The 19990-nt window shown below is 35.1% G+C and overlaps 1 protein-coding gene across 2 annotated transcripts in view; it reads right to left on the bottom strand.

The window, feature by feature from the left end:
• Positions 1–19990, bottom strand: part of DCDC1 (doublecortin domain containing 1) — a 485161-nt gene that overhangs the window by 250743 nt on the left and 214428 nt on the right. For both annotated transcript variants that reach the window (XM_053899858.1, XM_053899859.1), the window contains 2 exons: positions 9782–9874; positions 2028–2198 (listed from right to left, as the gene is read on the bottom strand). In XM_053899858.1, the coding sequence (XP_053755833.1) occupies positions 2028–2198; positions 9782–9874 (264 nt within the window). The remainder of the gene's footprint in view (positions 1–2027; positions 2199–9781; positions 9875–19990) is intronic.

Genomic DNA, 19990 nt, shown 5'->3' with positions numbered 1-19990 from the left:
GAGAGAGAACTCAGATAAGACTAGGTGACCGACCATCTGTTTTGCCTGGGACTGAGAGGTTTCCTGGATGTGAAGGTTTCAGTGCTACAACCAGGAAAGTCATGGACATATGAGAGGTGGCATTGGATTTTTCCTTTTAATTAGTTTTTATTAATTTAAATTTAAATAGCTACATGTGGCTCATGGGTACTGTACTGAACAGCACAGTGAGTCTAACCAAACACAAGAAGATGGTTTCTTTGCATATATACATTTCCTCTTCTGTTTGCTAGTACGGAAAGAATTTTAAAGCATTTTAAAAAGAGAAGCATATGAGAGTAGTAGCTCAGATCCTAAAGTTAAATATTTGCTATCAAGCCCATGTGCTAATGTGAATAACTATCACCAATGTGATAAAAATTATTCAGAAATAGGGGCACCTGGGTGGCTCTGTTGGTTAAGTGTCCTTCTCTTGATATTGGCTCAGGTCATGATCTCATGGTTCAAGAAATCGAGCCCTGCATCTGGCTCAGTAAGTGCAGAGCCTGCTTGGGGTTCTTTCTCTCCCTCTCCCTCTCCCTCTCCCTCTCCCTCTCCCTCTCCCTCTCCCTCTCCCTCTCCCTCTCCCTATCTCTCTCTCTCTCCCTCCCTCCCTCCATCTCAAAATAAATAAATAAACTTTAGAAAAAATTCAGAAATATGGAACAAACCTGTGAGGGGGAAAAAAACTTTCATTTTTTTCCAGGACATATGATAGTTGCTGATACAAACGAGTGGGAATAAATGTTAAGGCAACCATGCTCCCTCACCTAGTTCCTGTCTTAATCAATAGCAAGTACTTTGCAAAATGCTGGAATAGATCTGTAACCATGTCAGAAGTGTGGAAAAGAACAATGCTACTGTACTATGGGAATCCTGACCTTGATGTTTTAAGCATCGCTTCCTAAACCTTTAGCTGACTAGTACAGATTATGGAAAATAAATTTTGTTTATTGTGTAATTACGTTTCCCCAAAGGTCAATTTTTGCATGGTAATATTCTCATTCCAAATGCAAACATGTAAATGTCATTTGAAAAAGTTATAGATAGAAAATAAAATGTTCATAATTACAATATAAAGTTTATATTTGTTGAATAAAACTGAAATTAAGAAAGAAGAATTATAGAGATAAAGGCTGATCAAAATATAATTACTTTGAATGCTATCACATTCATATCTAAATATAAACAAAGAAAATGATGAGTCGTAATGGTTCATTACTTAGATGGAAAAGGGCCATCTGTTGAGTAATTCAAATTTTTTCTCTTGAAATGTGGGATATGAAATTATAGAACAATTGACAGACTTAACATGGACACTCGATTATGATAAAGAAAAGTATTTAAATTCCTTAAGCTTTCAGTACCTAATCCACTTTAGTAAAGTATGAGTTACTCTTTTTCTCTTCGAAAGATGTTATAAAAAAAGGTAGCCTAGGACATTTAGCCATCTTGTCCTGACAAATAACCAATTCACCTTTTTTCCCAGTATATTCTTAAGTATTGATTTTACCAAGTGAACTCAGACATGTGTCACACTTATCCAATACAGATCCTTTTCCTTGGAAATGTAGTTTGAACATCAATCAGTCACCTGGCCTTTCACCTCTAATTCCTATTGCCACTGTCTGTCAATTATTAAAGCCTTGCCTATTTCTCTAAATAAGCTATTTTTTTTAACTGAAACACATATTGACTCCTGTTAAAAATATATGTTTCTTGGAAAGGTATTCAATGTTCACATGATTAAATTTCTTCATTAAAATTACTTTCTCGAGTTGGAAAAACTACTTAAGCTTATAAATCCACTTTTCAAAGGCCTCTAGGTATTTTCTTTTAAAACATACTGCCTGAATGGTAATATTAGCACTTGTAAGCCAAACTCCAGTTTGAGAAAGACAATATCAAAAGAAATTCAAGCTGAGTGGCATTGTTAGAAGGGTCTTCAAATGGTGCAGAGTGTTTTCGTCTCTAGCTGAACCCAGCGAGAGTTATAGAATGACACCCACCTTGAGCTGCAGGCCTCCCGGGATAAGAGTGTTTGCTGGAAGGCTTTTAATGTGTTGGTAGACATAAGAGGAGAATTGCTCCTGCTCAGCCTGTAATTGGGGGCCAAGTTTTGAGAGATGACCTCTGTTGCTTTTGATAGCTGTCTGCAATTCATCAATCAGCCTGCTCACCTGAAGGGGTTAAATTACAAGAGTTGTTAGCAAGAAGTAATTGTTGATGTCACACCTATTAGATTTTTGAGTACCTAGTTTGATGGGAGGAAAAATGACTTCAAAACAAGAATTTGAGTATAGATCCACCTTCAAGTAAAGATAACAGAAAAGATATGCATTCTTCCATCGACTAATTTTATTTATGAGAAAATTTATAACCTTTGCACTTCAGGTAGCCATTTACAATCACGGAATGAAAAATGTCTCTGTATATGAAAAGAAACATGCTTCTGAAAAGTTTGCAAAGGACTTCTAAACTGATTAACAAAATAAAATCTTCCTAAGACTTCAATTATTCCCAACTATGTACCAATGACAATATTTAATTTTATTATATGAACACTGTGTTATACAGATTTATGTTTTCTCTCACAAACACTAGTTGACATATGGTAGTGAACAAAAGAGACTAAAAGCTTAAATTCACTTTATCTATGAATCTTTGAAGTGATTAAATTAGACCCATTTAGAATTATGAATGACTCTGAATAGAGCATGGTCTATTTGAAATATTGGGTTAAAAATCATGGCTCTTCCCATTTACTGACTGAGAGACAATGAACAGGTAATAAAACCCTCATCTGTAATGAAGAATAATACCAGCCTTACCATATTAAGAATTAAATGAGATTACGGAATGAACAATACAATGTCTAACTTATAGTAGGTGCCTAATGCACATTATATTATTATAGTTCGTCTTTTTTAAATCTAGGTGTTTTCTGAACATCAAGTTTTGGTTCTTTTTCTTGGTGTATCTTTCCTATCCCTAACCTACTTCACATAATGCAGATAAAAATTTGAAACTATTTTCTGCATAGATTCTCTATCTCACTTCAATGTCCATAGTGAACAAAGGGAAATTGTTCTCCAAGAGGCTCCCTCATCCTCTTTCTCTCTCTTTCAACTGAAAATATTGTATTTGCCCCAGTCTGTACTCCAACTCTGATGTTATATCCATGATTTCTATCCCTTCTGCAGAGGATTTCTGAGAAGTCAATGAAAACAAGTTTGTACTATCATCCATATAACTTGAGTATTAATTTTTATATTCTATGTAGTTATTTCAAGATTACATACGTTTTTTTATAAGTATATATATACACTTCAGTTACATTTAACTTTTTTCAAGAACTTTAGAAGCATTATGTGCATATGAACAAGCTAATTTAAATGATTCCCATTTTTCTTTGGTCTTTCATAACTCTCTTATTTGTCCCAATGTCATCAATTATCTACTTCTTTTGAAGAAACCTTCTTTTAAATAAAGAATTTGCAAACTTTTTCTCTAAAAGGGACAGATAATAAATATTTTCAGCTTCATGGCCCATAGTCTCCATCAAAAGTATTCGAACCTGCAGTTGTACTTTGACAGTAGCCACAGACAACATGTAAATAAATAGTCATGACTGTATTCCAATGACACTTTTTCTTAAGTTTATTTATTTATTTTGAGGGACAGAGCATGAGCATGGAAGGAGCAGAGAGAGAGGGAGAGAGAGAATCCCAAGCGGGCTCCATACTGTCAGCACAGAGCCAGACACCAGACTTGAACTCACAAACCTTGAGATCATGACCTGAGCTGAAATCAAGAGTCAGAGGCTAAACCAACTGAGCCATCCAGGCTCTTCTTCAATAACAGTTTATTTAGAAAACTAATCAATGGGCTGGATTTGGCCCTACAGCTGTAGTTTGCCAACCCTTCTTCCAAATTCATATATTTCTTCTCCTACCTTCCCTTTTGTATAAGTAATACCTGGTCCATGCCCTCATTTCCTCATCCTCTCTTCCTACTTGAATTACCAAAACAAGTGAGTTTTGAGTGGTCTACTGAGTGGTCTCTCCACCTCAAATTCATCCTGCCACCTCCACAAAATTAATCTACCTTCAATAGCATATTGAACCCTCCAGTTACTTCCCCAGATTCCTCAGCATGGTATTCAAGATTAAAGATCTATTTTCTGGAGCGAATTTCTCTGCTTTTCCATAGTACTGTTAACTCTATTATAAAGTTGTAACATTTAAAATATAGAGATGATAAATGATCCAATGTTAGTCAGTTTCCAGGCTTGTTTTCATATACTACCCTCCAGAATTATCATCAAAAATGATGGATAATAATATGTATCATACCAAAACTAGAGACCAAAACAGGCCAAATGACTTGCTCTTATAGTTATCTGACAAAATTTAAATCCAAGAACCAAAGCCCTTAAATACAAAGACTCCAGATGCCGTTTCTCCAAAGCACTGATCCTCTCTGAACCTAGCCCTAACCCCAGCTGGGCTCATATGATTGAAATCATATGAATCAAAATCATATGAATCAAAATTATTTCAAATTATTGAAATCAAATGATTCAAAAAGACATAATTTATGTAGTCTTTAAAGTATACTAAGTATCATTTAATGTATAAGGCTAGTCAGTAATACTGCTCTCTTCAGTTTTATTTACTATATTTTGTACTACAGAAAACCACCAAAAAAGAAGAAGAAGAAGAAGAAGAAGAAGAAGAAGAAGAAGAAGAAGAAGAAGAAGGGGAGGAGGAGGAAAAGAAGGAGGAGGAAGAAGAGGAGGAAGAGGAGGAAGAAGAAGAAGAATTATTATTATTTCAGGCTTTGATTTGAGAACATTTTTATACATGACTGGTTTTACTGTCACAATCCATAGCCTTTCACAGATAGGGGATTTCATGTGACATCAGAAATCAACCAACCATACAATTGGTGATGTCATTTGCATCCTAAAGGGCTATTGGTTAGAGCTTAAAAGTTTCATTTCCTATGAATCCTTTGTTGCTTCAAAAAACGTCTCTATCATTTTTGCTACTTCAATTGTTCCATGATTATCTGTTAATGTATATATAATTATACCAATTATCACCTGTTTTTTTAATAAGTTAAAGCTATGAAATAAGATGTCCTAGCAAAACTTAACATATATTAAACATATGAGAAAACATATCAAGAATCCTGCCACTGACATTTTGATAAAATTTCCATCCAATTTTACAAAAACTTTGTTTCTTTACATATTCATAATGTCTTTAACATATGCTCAAAGTGCTACATTTTATTTTCAGTTATTGTGATAACATATTACCCTTAAAGACAACCCTACACATGAAATAACTCATATACCAAAAATTGGATAAGTAATACAATAATCCTGAATTATTTTACATAATATGATTTTTTTTTCAAATCACAGATGTTGCTAGAAGGGGAAAAATGCTCTTTAAAATTCCTCATCATGAATCTTTTTTTCCTGCAAATCCGTTTTTTTTCTCTCTCTCTCTACAAAGGCAATGTGAATAGGGGTAAAAGGAGACAAAACTTGACCTTTTGTGATCCCAGCATTAATGGGTCTGTTCATAATTCAATCTATGTGTGTGTGGGAGCATCCATGTGGAAACATAGAGGCCTGAGAGACATAAAGCCTTTCCCTTTAAACATTATCTGACCCTATCAGTCCCATTCACAAAAGAAGGCTTACGTATGCATATGTTGAAATAATGCACCATCTCATTGTGCAGCAGAAAGCCTACACATTCTACTCTTCATTCTCCGTGGAAATGCAGCACGGAAGTGACACTTGTACAGAATTTGGGAGAGGGACAAATGAGCAGAAGGTAGCAAAAAAAATAAGAGTATTCGATGAGGAAAAGACCAAACTTCTGAAAGAATGCAAATGCACACCTGTCTATAAACATACACAGAGGTTTTTGCTTAAAAACGTACATTAGGTAGTTTGGTCATGTTTTTACGACACATTCATGTAACTCTTGAATTTATTAAATTCTTGAAATGATGTAGATGATTCAGATTTAGATTTTGGCACAAAATAGTATTCTGCTCCTAATCATTCTAAAACGTATGCATATTGAAGTTGTATGTTCTGAGCTATACATTCTGTACATTGTAGTTTGGCTATTATGAATGAGGTTTTGAGGATCTCCTGGTTTTTCTAATGATGAGTTCAGCTGTTTGCCTGATTGCTATGTGCCCGTGAGTCCATTTATGTTAGTAAGGAGGACTCCAGAGAACTTTGCACTAAATTATCACTTGAAATCAGCACAAAGGGCTGCAGCCTTTATGCAAGGAATGTCATCTTGGCATACAATACATGGGGGGGGGGGTGGTCTCCAAGCTAGGTTAGTGCTTAAACTTAAGAACAAGAAACTTTCTAATTTATGACATAATTAAGAAGAACCAGAAAGGGGACAGGGAGATGAAAATGGGTATTTTAAATTTCCTAAAATCTCTTCTTGATTTCAGGCCCAAGGACACAGTGTTTTCCGGGTTAAAAAGAACCATAACCCAGACTTGATGAACAAAGACTAGAAAAGACATGAGAGCCTATGAGAAAAGTAAGGTATCTCTTGATTTAGAAGGATGGGTTGCAGTGTAGCTACAAGAGAACTTGAGGTGTGCACCATTTCTTACTCATACCGCTTCAAATGCTCCCAACTTTTTAATAGTTTCCAGAACCCTTCTGAAATGGAAAATATCTTGGAAGAAGACTTATCTTGTTTCCAGCCAGAGGGCCCTTCTGTGTGCTGCTTTTAAGCCTATTCAAGAGTCTGACATTCCCATCCACTCATAGAGGAAGGAGCCATTAAAACAGAGACATTTAAAAAATTTTTATTTCCAGCGTAGTTAACATATAGTGTTATATTAGCTACAGGTGTATAATATAGTAATGCTACCGTTCCATATATTACTCAGTGCTCATCAGGAGAAGTATACTCTGATTCCCCTTCACCTAAAATAAAGATATTTCTAATGTCTTTATAAGGCTATGTTGATGGCAACAAGAATAACGTCAGCTACACCTTTTGAGGAAGGTATGAGAATGTGCCTCATAGGCTTCTAACGACAGGAGTATAATGAACCAAGAGTCCCAGATACTGTGCTCTGAAATCCATCGCCAGGTTGATACCAATGGCTGAGGATACTGAAGCAGGTCTAACTCAGGGAGTCATAGGACTCCTCTGAAGGACAGCTTTAGGTCAAGGATACACCATCAGCTTCACCGCTGTGAAGCTTAGTCATTCCTAAGACTGCACCGGTGTCTAAGATGTTTCCATCTAGTCTGCCCTTCCTCTCTCCTTCACTTGAGTTCAAGCCTGCATTTCAGTCTGATAGGTCTTGCAGCCTTACCCAGAGTTCTCCCCATTTCTCTCAAAGACATTTCTTCTAATACAATACATACACATCTAGTCCTATCTTGGTATTTATTTTTCAGAGAACCTGGAATAACTTTTAAACCAACAATAACAAATTGCATGCATATTTCCAATAAATCATTTCCAAAAAATTAGTTTAACATGTAACATCTCCTCAAAGTAGTCTTATGATACATACATTATTTCTAGGTTTAATGTGGAAAAATTACATGAAATAAAACAAGGTTTTAAGATAAAACTATAGGCAGCAAAAATGTAAATCTCAGATTTTATGATGTTTAGTTTGGATTTTGAACTATATCTAGAAATAAAATATTTTTGTAAAAAATAAACTGTGGGCAAAATAAATTTTGAAGTAATTCTCCCCCTTCCCAACATTTTCATTTCTCTTCACTACCATGATTTCACACTTCTGAATATGAATTAGGGTCAAAACTTGACAGCACTCACTTTTTCTAACCAAACACTAGAAATTACACATCATAATTAATATAATCACTTTCAAAGTAATAACATAGAAATTATTACCATAGCATATAGAATATATTTAGAGACTATTACATACACACCCACACATATACTCACAAAACACACAAAATATATTCCCTTTCCTGCATATTTGATTTTTTAAGCAAACAGAAGGCATTTGAAGCCATAGCTGATCAAGCAAATATGGGACCAAATAACGTATCGTACATGAAGAACACTGAAGTATATAGGTATTAAGTAAGCATTAAGATGATAATAAAGAAGAAATAACAAATAAACATGAATACTGTTGGATTTTCCAGAAAATATCATTTTCATTTCCAGTGTGGCTAACAAGGTGGCATTTGAAATGATATATTTAGCATAATGATAATTTTCCTGGGCCGCTTCAAGTTTTCAGTTTCAATGAAATTATAGACTTGCATAAAATATCAAAAAAAATAATTACAATACTTAAAAGGCAGAAAATATCTATCTGTTCATTCTTTTAGGTGTTTTATATTTACCTCTAATAATAATTTGTCACTGTGTTACATCACATTATAGATGTAATTTTAATGCTACTAAGTAGAGAAATTTATTTGTATTTCTTAAAGTTTACCATATCAAGATACATGATAGATTCAATTTAAATTACTATAAAACATGTAATAAAACTCTCCAACTGGGATAAAACATTTCCAAATGAATAGAGTGTAATATTTTAAAATTTGTAACTAAAAAATCTAGTCTTTTAACTTGTTAATATTAAGTAGAATGAGTGAGAACTGTAACTTAAATCTATACAATTGTTATTTGCTACATCTAGAAACTATTCAAGTTGAATATTTCTTATGAAAGATTCTCTACTGAGATTACCAATCTATACTTACAATATAGTCTTTAATAATGGACATATACAAGTCCCAAATATTAATTTGAATCTCTAATTCAAAGACTTGAATTCTCTGAGGAAAATGTGATGCATTGTACCTGTTCATTTTTTGTAAAATACATAATTAGCTGGACAGATGCAATCACAATGATAAGAAAATATTAAAACCCCAAAGCTTGGATAGATTTCTTTGCCGAAATGTCAAAAGAGAATGACATGAAAATTTAATTTTCATATATTCACATTACCTTATTCTTTAAGTTGATTATGATTTTATTTACTGACAGTGGTACATGGGAATTAGCAAATTCATGATCTCTCCTCAGAAAGAGTAAATGGCTTTGCATTCCAGGAAACTACATGAAAATCATTTTCCCCTTTTGTCTAACACCAATTTTGTATTATTATTTCATTTATGGAATATGCTGTCAACTTCACAGCATGAGCTTTGGAGAGAAGGTTTGCTTTAATAGTTCTTCATTATAATATTGCCTACAGAATCTTATGATTAGCTCATTTAAGCTTGACATTTGAAAACTACAGTTTTTCCTTGCTAGGAGATAACATTGTTAGCATTTCTAAAATTCAGAACAATAACTCCATTCCTAGAAACTCAGAAAATAAAAATAATATTTGGTACTTATTCAAAGTTTAATAAAATCTTAACCTTTTCCCTATGTTAGCATGTGTTAGTTATAATTTACAGATTCAACTTGCATGTAATAATTTCTTAATTTAGGAAATTTATGAGAAAGTTGTCAGAAGTATTTTCAAAAAATTACAATATTTATTCTTTCAACCATATAATTATTTTTCAAGTTGCCTAGATCAATACAATGCTTCCAGTTTTGACCAATTTTTTTTCCCATTTTGTTGCTATCAGATAACTATAGCTGGTTCACTATCAGAACCAAGTAAAATATGTCTTAATTTTAAAATGAGCACTCATTATAGTTTTGTCATACAGCTTAAAAAGTAAGTTACTTACTTCTTCTTGTGCCTTATGGTGTTCCTTCGCTGTTATTGAAAGAATTACTTTTTTGGTAATTTTCTCTTTCTGTTCATCTATAGCCAGGTTCAACTAGGAAAAAATAAATAAATCACATGAAAACAGGCACCTACTGACACCTAACTGCAACATTTATTCAAACAACCAATTTAATATAATCATGGAAGGTAATTTCAAACTAATTTGGCCCATACTTATATGAAAATGAACCCCATTTAGATTAAGTTGAAAGTTCATTTTTATATTTAAAACATTTAACACTGAATCTTTCACTTCCATTTTTATTGTTTTTAAGTTTACTAAAATATGATTTGGGAGAGAATCCTTAATTGCAGACATTTGATGAATACTTTTTAAAAGTATTTTATCAAAATGAGCATAGCAATTTTTTTATTAGGCTGATAGTTTCCTATTACAATTTTTCATTGCCAGTAGGGAATAAATTGGCTGCTGTTAGATCAGAATAAAAATTCAGGAACATAAACCAAAAGCAAACATCAATTCAAACACTCTAGAACAGTTCAAAATGACTTATAGTATTTCATGACAAAAAATAGTGTATCTTAAATACCTGAACAGTTACCTACAACCTGATCCACTTACAAAGGCAGATAAAGGTCTACTATTGCTGCTAACCCATATGTTATAAAAGGTGAATGTGTCCATTCTGTATTTCTTTATAAATAATCCCCATTGAAACAGAAGCTATTTTCAATGAAAGGAAAAAGCTGAACTAACACAATAATATTCACTCAGCAAACTGGTATTAATAGAAAGAAAGAAACAGCCTAATACAAAAACTTGTGAATTGGAATATTTAACAACTCTCAAGAAAGGGACTTGCCATGTTGTATCTCTTTGTTGAGGACTAAGAATGAATAATGGCCATGCTTTTGTTTTGTTTTGCTTGTTTTGTTAATGTTATTGCTTTAATTCGTGTTTCTCAATTGTATACTTGGAAAATAATGTTTGAGTTAACATGAATCTTTAATCCATACCTTGCTTCAAAACCCATATACTTGAGATAAAACGGGGTGGGAATCAATAATACAGTTTCCTCAATCTAGTTATGGATATATGCTACAAGAATAGTATCAAAACTGTGAACTCTTCATCCAATGACAGGTAATATAGCTCAGTATATCCTAGATTCTGTCCTGGTAGAGGGGAAAAGCCCAGGAATCCTTAGGTGATTTTGATGATCACCCTAGACAAGGAGTTGACAAACATGTCTGTAAAGGGCCAGAGACTAAATACTTTAGGCTTGGGCAGTAGGGCATACAGTCTCTGTTGCAATTGCTCAATTCTGCCTTTGTAGCATGAAATAGACAACACATAAGGGAATGAATGTAGCTATGCCTCAGTAAAACTTAAAAAACAGACAAAAAGTGGCAGGCTGAATTTGCTCAGCAGGCAACATTTGCTGATCCCTGTCCTAGATTGAGAACAGCTAAAAACAAGTTTGTTACAAAATAATCATCATGTAATATACAACATGATGACTACAGTTAACAATGCTGAATGGTATATCTGAAAGTTGTTAAAAGAGTAGATCCTAAGAGTTCTCATCACAAGGAAAAAACACGGTGTTTTGTGTGTGTGTGTGTGTGTGTGTGTGTGCGCGCCTAATAGGATGATGGATGTTAACTAAACTTCTTGTGGTAATCATTTCACAATATATATGAAAGTCAAGTCATTATGCTGTATACCTTAAACTTATACAGTGCTCTAAGTCAATTACATGTCAATTAAACTGGAAAAAAAATCATTATGTGAAATTATTCTTAGGATCACTTTCCCCAAAGAATATTTTTTCCTGTACTGAAGTAATATAAAAACATAATATTAAAAAAAGTCAAATATCTACCTCATGGAAGCCTGTGTGTAAGTGGTGGCACAATATAGTTGTGTCAAGTCTCTATGGCTATTTCTTAATGGGGGGATTCTCATCTCAGGGAGAGATGGGTGAAGAAGAAGGACTGGGAAATATTCACCAAGCTCATCCATTTCTTACAAATTTAATTTCCAAATGCACAAACATTGAGAGCAGATCTTTTTTTGCAGGAAAGCAAAACACAACAAAAACAGAGCTACTAAACTCTTTGGTGCCCCAGCAGTAAGTCAGATTTTAATGAGGTTTCCCAGAGGCGTGACATTTAGAACTGCTTCCACATAACTCTTTAAAAGGTGGGAATTTTTTTACCTTCGAAAGCACCACAGTTGGAAAAATCACCTCCATTCTAATATTCAACTTCTGAAGAAGCACTATACCAATCTACATAAGCTGAGGACTAAACCTATCAACATTATTGGAAAACATCATATGCATACCAAATAGAGAATCCAGTAAGATATTGAGAAATGAATAGTTAACAAAATATAAAGATACACACATGGGCCTTTTCTGGAAACAGACCAGCCATTCCAAAAGAGATTTTAATACAATCATCTAGAGAAAATTATTGAAAGTAAAAAGTCAAATTCAGAGAGTGCATTTTCCCCATAAGGTATAAGTAATATGCAGTGCTGGGGTGCCTGGGTGGCTCAGCTCAGTCATCTGGCTCCTGATTTTGGCTCAGGTCATGATCTCATGGTTCATGAGTTCGAGCCCCGCATCAGGCTCTGCGCTGACCGTGAGGAGCCTTTTTGGAATTTCTCTCCCTCTCTCTGCCCCTCCCCTGCTCATGCTGTCTCTCTCTTTCTCTTAAAATAAATAAATAGAAACTTAAAAAATTTTTTTCCAAAATAATATGCAGTGCTAATAACATCTTTTCTTCAAGACCCATGTCATGACAACAATCACAGGATTTTTCTCTCCTGTCACTTTGGAGGAGAAGATCTTGTTTCTTCATTATGACAAAATCGCATGCTTTTGATTTACTGTTCTCATCTAAAATGTACAAAATAATTTTTGTCAATGGGTTATATATTTCTGAGGCTAATTTTTCATATGTAAAGTGGGTAGAAACTTCAAATTAAAAATAAAAAAAAGGATATTGTCCTAAGTGAAATAAGTCAGAGAAAGACAAATACCATATGATCTTATTTATATGTTTAATATTCACCCCCCTCCAAAAAAAATATTGAGCTCATAGATAGAACAGATTGCTGATTGCCAGGGGAAGGTGTGGAAGGTGGGTGAAACAAGTAAAGAGGGTCAAATGGTACACATTTCCAGCTCTACAATAAATAAGTCATGGGGATGTAATGTATAGCATGAGAACTATAGTTAATAATACTATATTGCATATTTGAAAATTGCTTAGAGAGTAAATCTTAAAAATTCTCATTATATACACAAAAAAATTATAACATTATATGGTGACAGATGTTAACTAAACTTATTGTGGTAATTCTGCAATATATACAAATATCAAATCATTTTGTTGTACACCTGAAACTAATATAATGTTATATGTCAATTATACCTCAATAAAAAAATAAACAGAATGATGGCTAAAATTTGTATGTAACTATGAAAAACCAAGTCTCTACCAAATAAGGCAGTGAGAAAGACTTTGTTCTAACTGTATCTTACCCTTTTTAAATGTAAGAAAACACCCTTAAATATTCATTGTGTACATCAAAATCTAAAGCTAAATAGAAAGGTTTAATTTACCATTTTTGTCAGGTGTTGTTGCTAAGATTTTAAAAATATGTAACAAATATTAGCTGTCCAAAATTAGGTTAAAGTTGGTCTCATTAATATTAATGGTAACCATACTAGAACAATCAAGAGACTAGTGAAAGACAGTAGCAGAAGTGGAAAAAAACAAGAAACATAATGTCTCTGTCAAATAAAACTGAACAGAAAATGCTTCAAAAAAATCCTCTGGTTAGAGAAATAAGATTAAAAAGAAGTAAGTTTACCTTAGCCTGTTCAGGAATTAAGAAAAAAGTCCGCAGAACTATACCTGAAGCAACAGGTGTCAATGAAATGATCCCCAATGACTTTTACCTTTCTGACTATATCTATTTTATATAAAACTATTAATGCTAAGGTAGCAGGCATTATATTTTCTCTAAAGCCCTAAAGGGTCATAATTTGGTAATATATAGTTCTATATAACATATATAGCCTGTTGTGACTATAATAAAAAGTGCTCTTAATTTGAGGAATTCTTCAAACATTTGCTGGTTCAGGAAGCTCAACTATGGGCATCCTAGAGAGGACAACAGATTCAAGACCTCCTTCTGGAGAAATACAGACAAAGCAGCAGTGATCTTTTGTGTGTGTCATTAACAGTACACGGCTTTTCTTGTTTTTTTTTTAACTTCTCCCCCAAATATTTTAAAGATGTACTTTATAAAAACCATAAAGATTAAAAAGTTTTAACTGTGTAAAAGTTTCAACATGACAGTAAGATCAAATAAAATATATTTTATAGTAGAAAATAACTTTAAATAAACTCTGGAGTCCAATTATTAATACCTTTTAAAAAGGCACAGTAATCAAACAAGCTGGTATGATCTGTCTACTTAACTACATATTAACACTCTAGATAGGTGCTAACCAAAGAGCCCAACCATACTCTCAGCACTCTGAACTACAGTTCTGCACGTACTTTTCTCTGTATTCAGAACAGCTAGTGATTCAATTGTGAAGTAGATGATATGCGTTGTGTATAATGTCCTTAATAAATCAATGTAACACAACACAAAAACGGGATCTATCTTTCTATCAAAAATCTAACTTTTTGGCTGGTAAATTGATTTAATAATAAATTATTTGATCCATATTTTACATGCAGATCAATATAGGAAATACAGTTTAGCATAAACCACAGGACAATCAGCGTTCATATATATTGACAAGTTTCCCAATGGTCTGTTAATATACAAAAGACTGGGACAAATTACTTATTTATATATACAAAACATGGTTATAAAGGCCAGCTGCAGGTATTTTTTTGGAAAGTGCATTTTAATAAGGTCCTATTCATTTAAGGAACAAATGGGGAAGAAGTAGTTTGCACTACAGAGTTTAGCGCAAGAGCTTTCTCTTTTTCTAACCACGAAATCAATCATTTGTCCAGACTGTGGGAGTCAGAGTTAGTTACTGAAAAGAGCTCCGTATATAAACAAGTCAATAACTCATTGTGTGTTATTGTCGAGCTGAAGAAGTCGGCTTTCAAAAAGCTGCCCCTGCTTCTCTCAGAATGAATGTCACTGTATTCAGAGACTGGGAGAGAGTCCTTTGTTTCCAGCCATTGCTGGCTGCCATTTATGTATGGGAACAGGAGGGTGGCTGCTAGGAGTGTGGGGGAAGCCACTATTTGGTATCATGGATGTCCAGGAAAAACTGAATTTTGTCAACCTAAATCATTTGTATCTGAAAATGCCTTAATGGAATTGATACAGAGTGTCCATACACACAAAAATATTTGCTCAAGAAGCAAAATGATAATGAGTCTATGCCATTTTAAAGTGAATCAGGCTGATGTTTTTGGTTTCCTACCTGTCAACAAAGATGAAGCCAAAATATAGGCAATGGTTTGAAAAGTTCAAAGTACAAAATTGATCTGGTGAACAAGTCAACATGTCAAATGAACACTATCTGTTTGGGCCATTAATATTCAGGGTTATTCTTGGAACTCTCAAAGTGTGTGTGTGTGTGTGTGTGTGTGTGTGTGTGTGCGCGCGCGCGCGCGCATGTGGGTGAACTTCTCTAAGGCATGATTTTATGTGTTCAACACTTGTGATAAGTTAAGGAAATTTGAACTATTTTTTTTACTTAAAAATTAAATACCCTTTAGAATTGAACTGAATGTAAAATTCATAAGATATAAATATTATCATAGTCTTATTTATTTCATCTTAGTATTTATTAAAAACCAACTAATTTATTTAAAATCAAACTAGGAACTGCGAAGAAGCAGCAGACGAGGATTCAGGATTTGCAATTAGATTGAGCAAACAAAAAATACATGTAGATCTGTTTAATAAATGGTCTTCATTTGGGGCCAGGGGAGATGGTCTCTAAAATCTTTAAACAAAAGCTTAGCTCTTAATTAGATAAAGTTGGAAATGTAGGTAAAGAAAGTGCTGGGAGTCTATGGCTGAATGCAACTGATCTCATTTCACCTCACAATTTAGAAAGCCACAGCATTAAATAATATAATATGCTTCCACATGCAACAACTGTGCTAGACATTTGCCACATACAACTTGGTTAATAGCAAAGTGAGATACAATTGAGGAGACAATGAAAACAATAGGAAGTGAGAAATGATGTATGCATGATGTAGATCATAATTAATTGTCAAACGGAGGTATAAACAACACAATCTACAAGTACAAAGGTCAAAAATATTATTTAAGGTGGAGATGGAAAGGCAGAAACAATGGGTAGTATCTAGCTAGGAAAATAAGTAATAATATAGGACAATGTTATTAGTAAATATTAATTAATGTTGCTAATTAGTAATTAGTTACATGATAAAATTTGTTCTAAATACAGTTAGTGAAGTGACTTGACATGGCCTCAGGAGGGAGAGGAGAGAATACAAGCTGAGTCTTGAAGGAAGACAGAGAAGGGCAAAGCTGATCCAAGCGAGTCAGCCTAAGGCAATGGTCTGACTGGAAGGAAGCTTTCATACTGGGGAACAAGAACAAAGATGGCTGGTGTGATCCCACACATAATCTATTTCTAAACTGAATTATACAGTGGAGTTTATATGTAAAATGCTAGTGTTGTGATGATGGTATAGTGACAACTTTATATCATTCAGTTCTTAGCTTTGCCTTGGTTCAGCCTCATCTTCTCAAGCTGTATACTCTTACCTCAGTTCCAGTCTTAGACATCCCTTAACTAAATCCTGACCTGGCCTCCACTTCCAGCCAGGTTGTCTCACTTAAGTCCCTTCTGTAAAGAAATTCAAGAGTGCCACTTCCAGACTTGGGGAAGAAGCAGAACCCTTAGTTCAAAACTGGCTGTGAATTCAGGCTCTGCCACAGGTTAGTTCTGAGACACAGGGCAATAGTGAGGTTTATACAGCCCAGGCCTTCTACAGCCAGGGATTCCTCTCCTGTCCTTGCTAATTCTCTGGGGAAAAAAAAGCTGCTTTTACCATAGCCTGTATCTTCTTGAGGACAGTTTGTTTTAAGGGAGCACTTACAAAAGAAATCTTTGTATACTTAAAAACCAGCAAACAAAAACATCACCACCATTTTAAAACAGTAACACTTTAAAAGGTTTTTTAAACATTTTGTCTAAAAGGATGCAAAAGACAATTCTATTCTATATAATACTTTACCTACAATTTATTTAACATTTAATTAAAGAAACAAACTGTTTTGGGACGCTCGGGTGGCTCAGTTGGTGAAGCATCTGTCTTATGCTCAGGTCATGATCTCACGGTTTGTGAGTTTAAACCACCACCACCCTCAGGCTCTGAGTTGTCAGCTCAGAGCCTTGAGCCTGCTTTGGATTCTGAGTCTCCCTCTCTCTCTTTCCTTCCCCCGGCTCATGCTCTGTCTCTCTCTCCTTCAAAAACAAATAACCATTTAAAAAAAATTTTTTTTTAAATAAACTGTTTTAAAAATCTCTTTTCTTTTCTGTTTTTTTTTAAATTAGTTATAAGCAAATTTTAGCCCTTTCACTTTCCATGGGAAAAGTGGCACTGAGTTAGCCCTGACTCACATGCCAGATTATAAACTTTCGCCCAGACATCTGTCACAACTGGAATGCCACATGACCTAAAGTGAACTCAGCTCATCCTCTCAAACTGTCTCTACTCCATTTCTTCTACTACTGCATGCAATTTTGGAGGGACCATGCTATCCAGTTTTGGTGGGTCCATGACCTCTTCCTACACCAATCAGCTTCTTTCTTCAAGAGATACAGTGTTAAGAAGGGAACCACAGAGAGACATCAACAGTTGGAGAGAATCTGGCGCATTAACAGCACCTTAAAGAGACATTCTTAGATCTGGATGTCTGGAGCTATTCTGGTTTTTCTACAGCCCCTTTCTTTGGTCTTTCTTTAAATTTCATTTACAACCACCTGCCATCCCATTAAATTATTTTTGCCTAAGCTATCCCGAGACAGATCCCACTGATTGAAACCCACAAACCCTGGGGCGCCTGGGTGGCTGGCTCAGTCGGTTAAGCGTCCGACTTCAGCTCAGGTCACGATCTCGCGGTCCGTGAGGTCAAGCCCCGCGTCGGGCTCTGGGCCGATGGCTCAGAGCCTGGAGCCTGCTTCTGATTCTGTTTCTCCCTCTCTCTCTGCCCCTCCCCCGTTCGTGTTCTGTCTCTCTCTGTCTCAAAAATAAACATTAAAAAAAAAAAACCCACAAACCCTATCAGATATATTATGTATGTCCTCATCATAAATGCCCCATTACTTTAGGAGATCTGAAGGAGTCTCTGTTTCTTGCAATTCAAGGTATTCAATTCAAATGTCTTAATAATATGCCAAGTTTAAAGTCCTTCGGGTATTATAAGGGCACCTGGGGTGGCTCAGTCCGTTAAGCATATGATTCTTGGTTTTGGCTCAGGTCATGATCTCGCAGTTGGCAGGATTAAGCCCCGTGTGGGACTCTGAGATGACCATTCTGGGGACTGTTTAGGACTCCATCTCCCCAGTCTCTCTGCCCTTCCTCTGCTTGCTTGTGTGTGTGTGTGTGTGTGTGTGTGTGTGTGTGTGCGCTCTCTCAAAATAAATAAACTTTAAAAAAATACAGTCCTTACTGTATTATAATGGGTAATGTAACAGGGGTAATGGTTTAAAAATTATCAACACACTTTTTTTTTGTCTTTCCAAGTACAAAACTGCCCCAACTACCCTAGATGTTCTTAGGATTTTTCACAATAATATCAGTTCTGACATGTATGACAAAATTGTGCAACGAAACAATATCCTTGAAAACCAGACCATTGCGTTTAGAGATGATCTGCCTCTCAAGAAAACCCTTAACTCCTCTCAGCATATAAAAAGCTAAACTTAGAAGACTCAGCCCATAAATGTCCCTTATAAATTAAGAATAATGACTGACTGCTGTTAAAGGTTTGCTAGAATTAAGAATAAGGAAGATACAATGTAGAAAAAAAAATTGGAGTATGCCATTTCCTTCTGTCCTAGAGAAAATGTAGGAAGAAGTCTCAGAAAGAGAAGAAAGTATAAAATAGCCAGAAAAATTAAGTATTAAGTCCCCCTTCTATAGGGTGTTACTTGAGGAGGAAGAAAAGTATCAGATCAATGGAAACAATTCTGGGACCAAAGGGTCTTCTGCTTCCTTCCCCTCAGTATGGACACAGGGAGGGAGCTGTCCTATAGCACTAGGACATAGTCACATCGACAAGATGACATGGTATAGGCTGCCAGAGGGAGACCTGAGGTTTAGCTTACCTGAACAAGCCTTGGTTCCTATGTGTCTTAGGACTTGGAAGTAGCTACTTGGAAGTAAGCTGAGAAGTTTGCTATAGACTATGGGCATAGTGAGGGAAATATGGCTCTATAGTGAGAGTAGCACCACAGACCACTCAAGCCAAGGCCAATTAGGTGTCAGTCAGACCTTGGGGTGGGGTTCTCTAATACCAGAGGAAGTCAAGTTTAGGGTGGATCATCTACAAAGCACCACCCTAAAAAAGAGCCTGAGCCTAAAGAATGGGCCTATAAGTTCACATGTTGCAGACCAGAAAAGCATCCAGCAACTAACTGAACAAGGGATATCCTTCCACTGGCAAGCAGCTGCCATGACAATGTATATACATTCCAATGGTCCGGCTAGAAGCCAGGGGTCCCTTTCCCCAATGCCTTGAGGATATGAAAGTCACACAATCCCTTGGTCCATATACCTGAAGGAAAGAGTCTATCTGAGAGAAACAATGACCTAAAAAAAGCTATTTAAATGATCAAATCAGACTAAGCCTTAAACTGAATCAAACATTCAGTTATTCCCGTCCCCCCAATGATCCAATGGGCAAGAGCTCAGGAAGAAAGCATCAATGTCAGAAAATAACTGAAAGTCAGGTAGTCATTTTGCACACAAATTGTGTACACACATATGAGAGAGTCTGTTGTTAGACTGAGACAAGGAACAAAAGCGAAAACAGGATTTATAAGACACAGGATAGAAATAAAACAGTCAGACTGTACATTTGGGGAGGAAATTGATAAACTGGCACCAACCAAATTGGGTAGGCCAATCAAGGGTAGCAAAGGAACCATTTTAGTTGTTTATG

Source organism: Panthera pardus, unplaced genomic scaffold, assembly GCF_024362965.1.
Source record: "Panthera pardus isolate Hobbes unplaced genomic scaffold, ASM2436296v1 HiC_scaffold_12, whole genome shotgun sequence".
NCBI classification, from domain to species: domain Eukaryota; kingdom Metazoa; phylum Chordata; class Mammalia; order Carnivora; family Felidae; genus Panthera; species Panthera pardus.
Note: the sequence above shows the minus strand (reverse complement) of the source record. Positions and strands in the feature narration are given on the sequence as shown.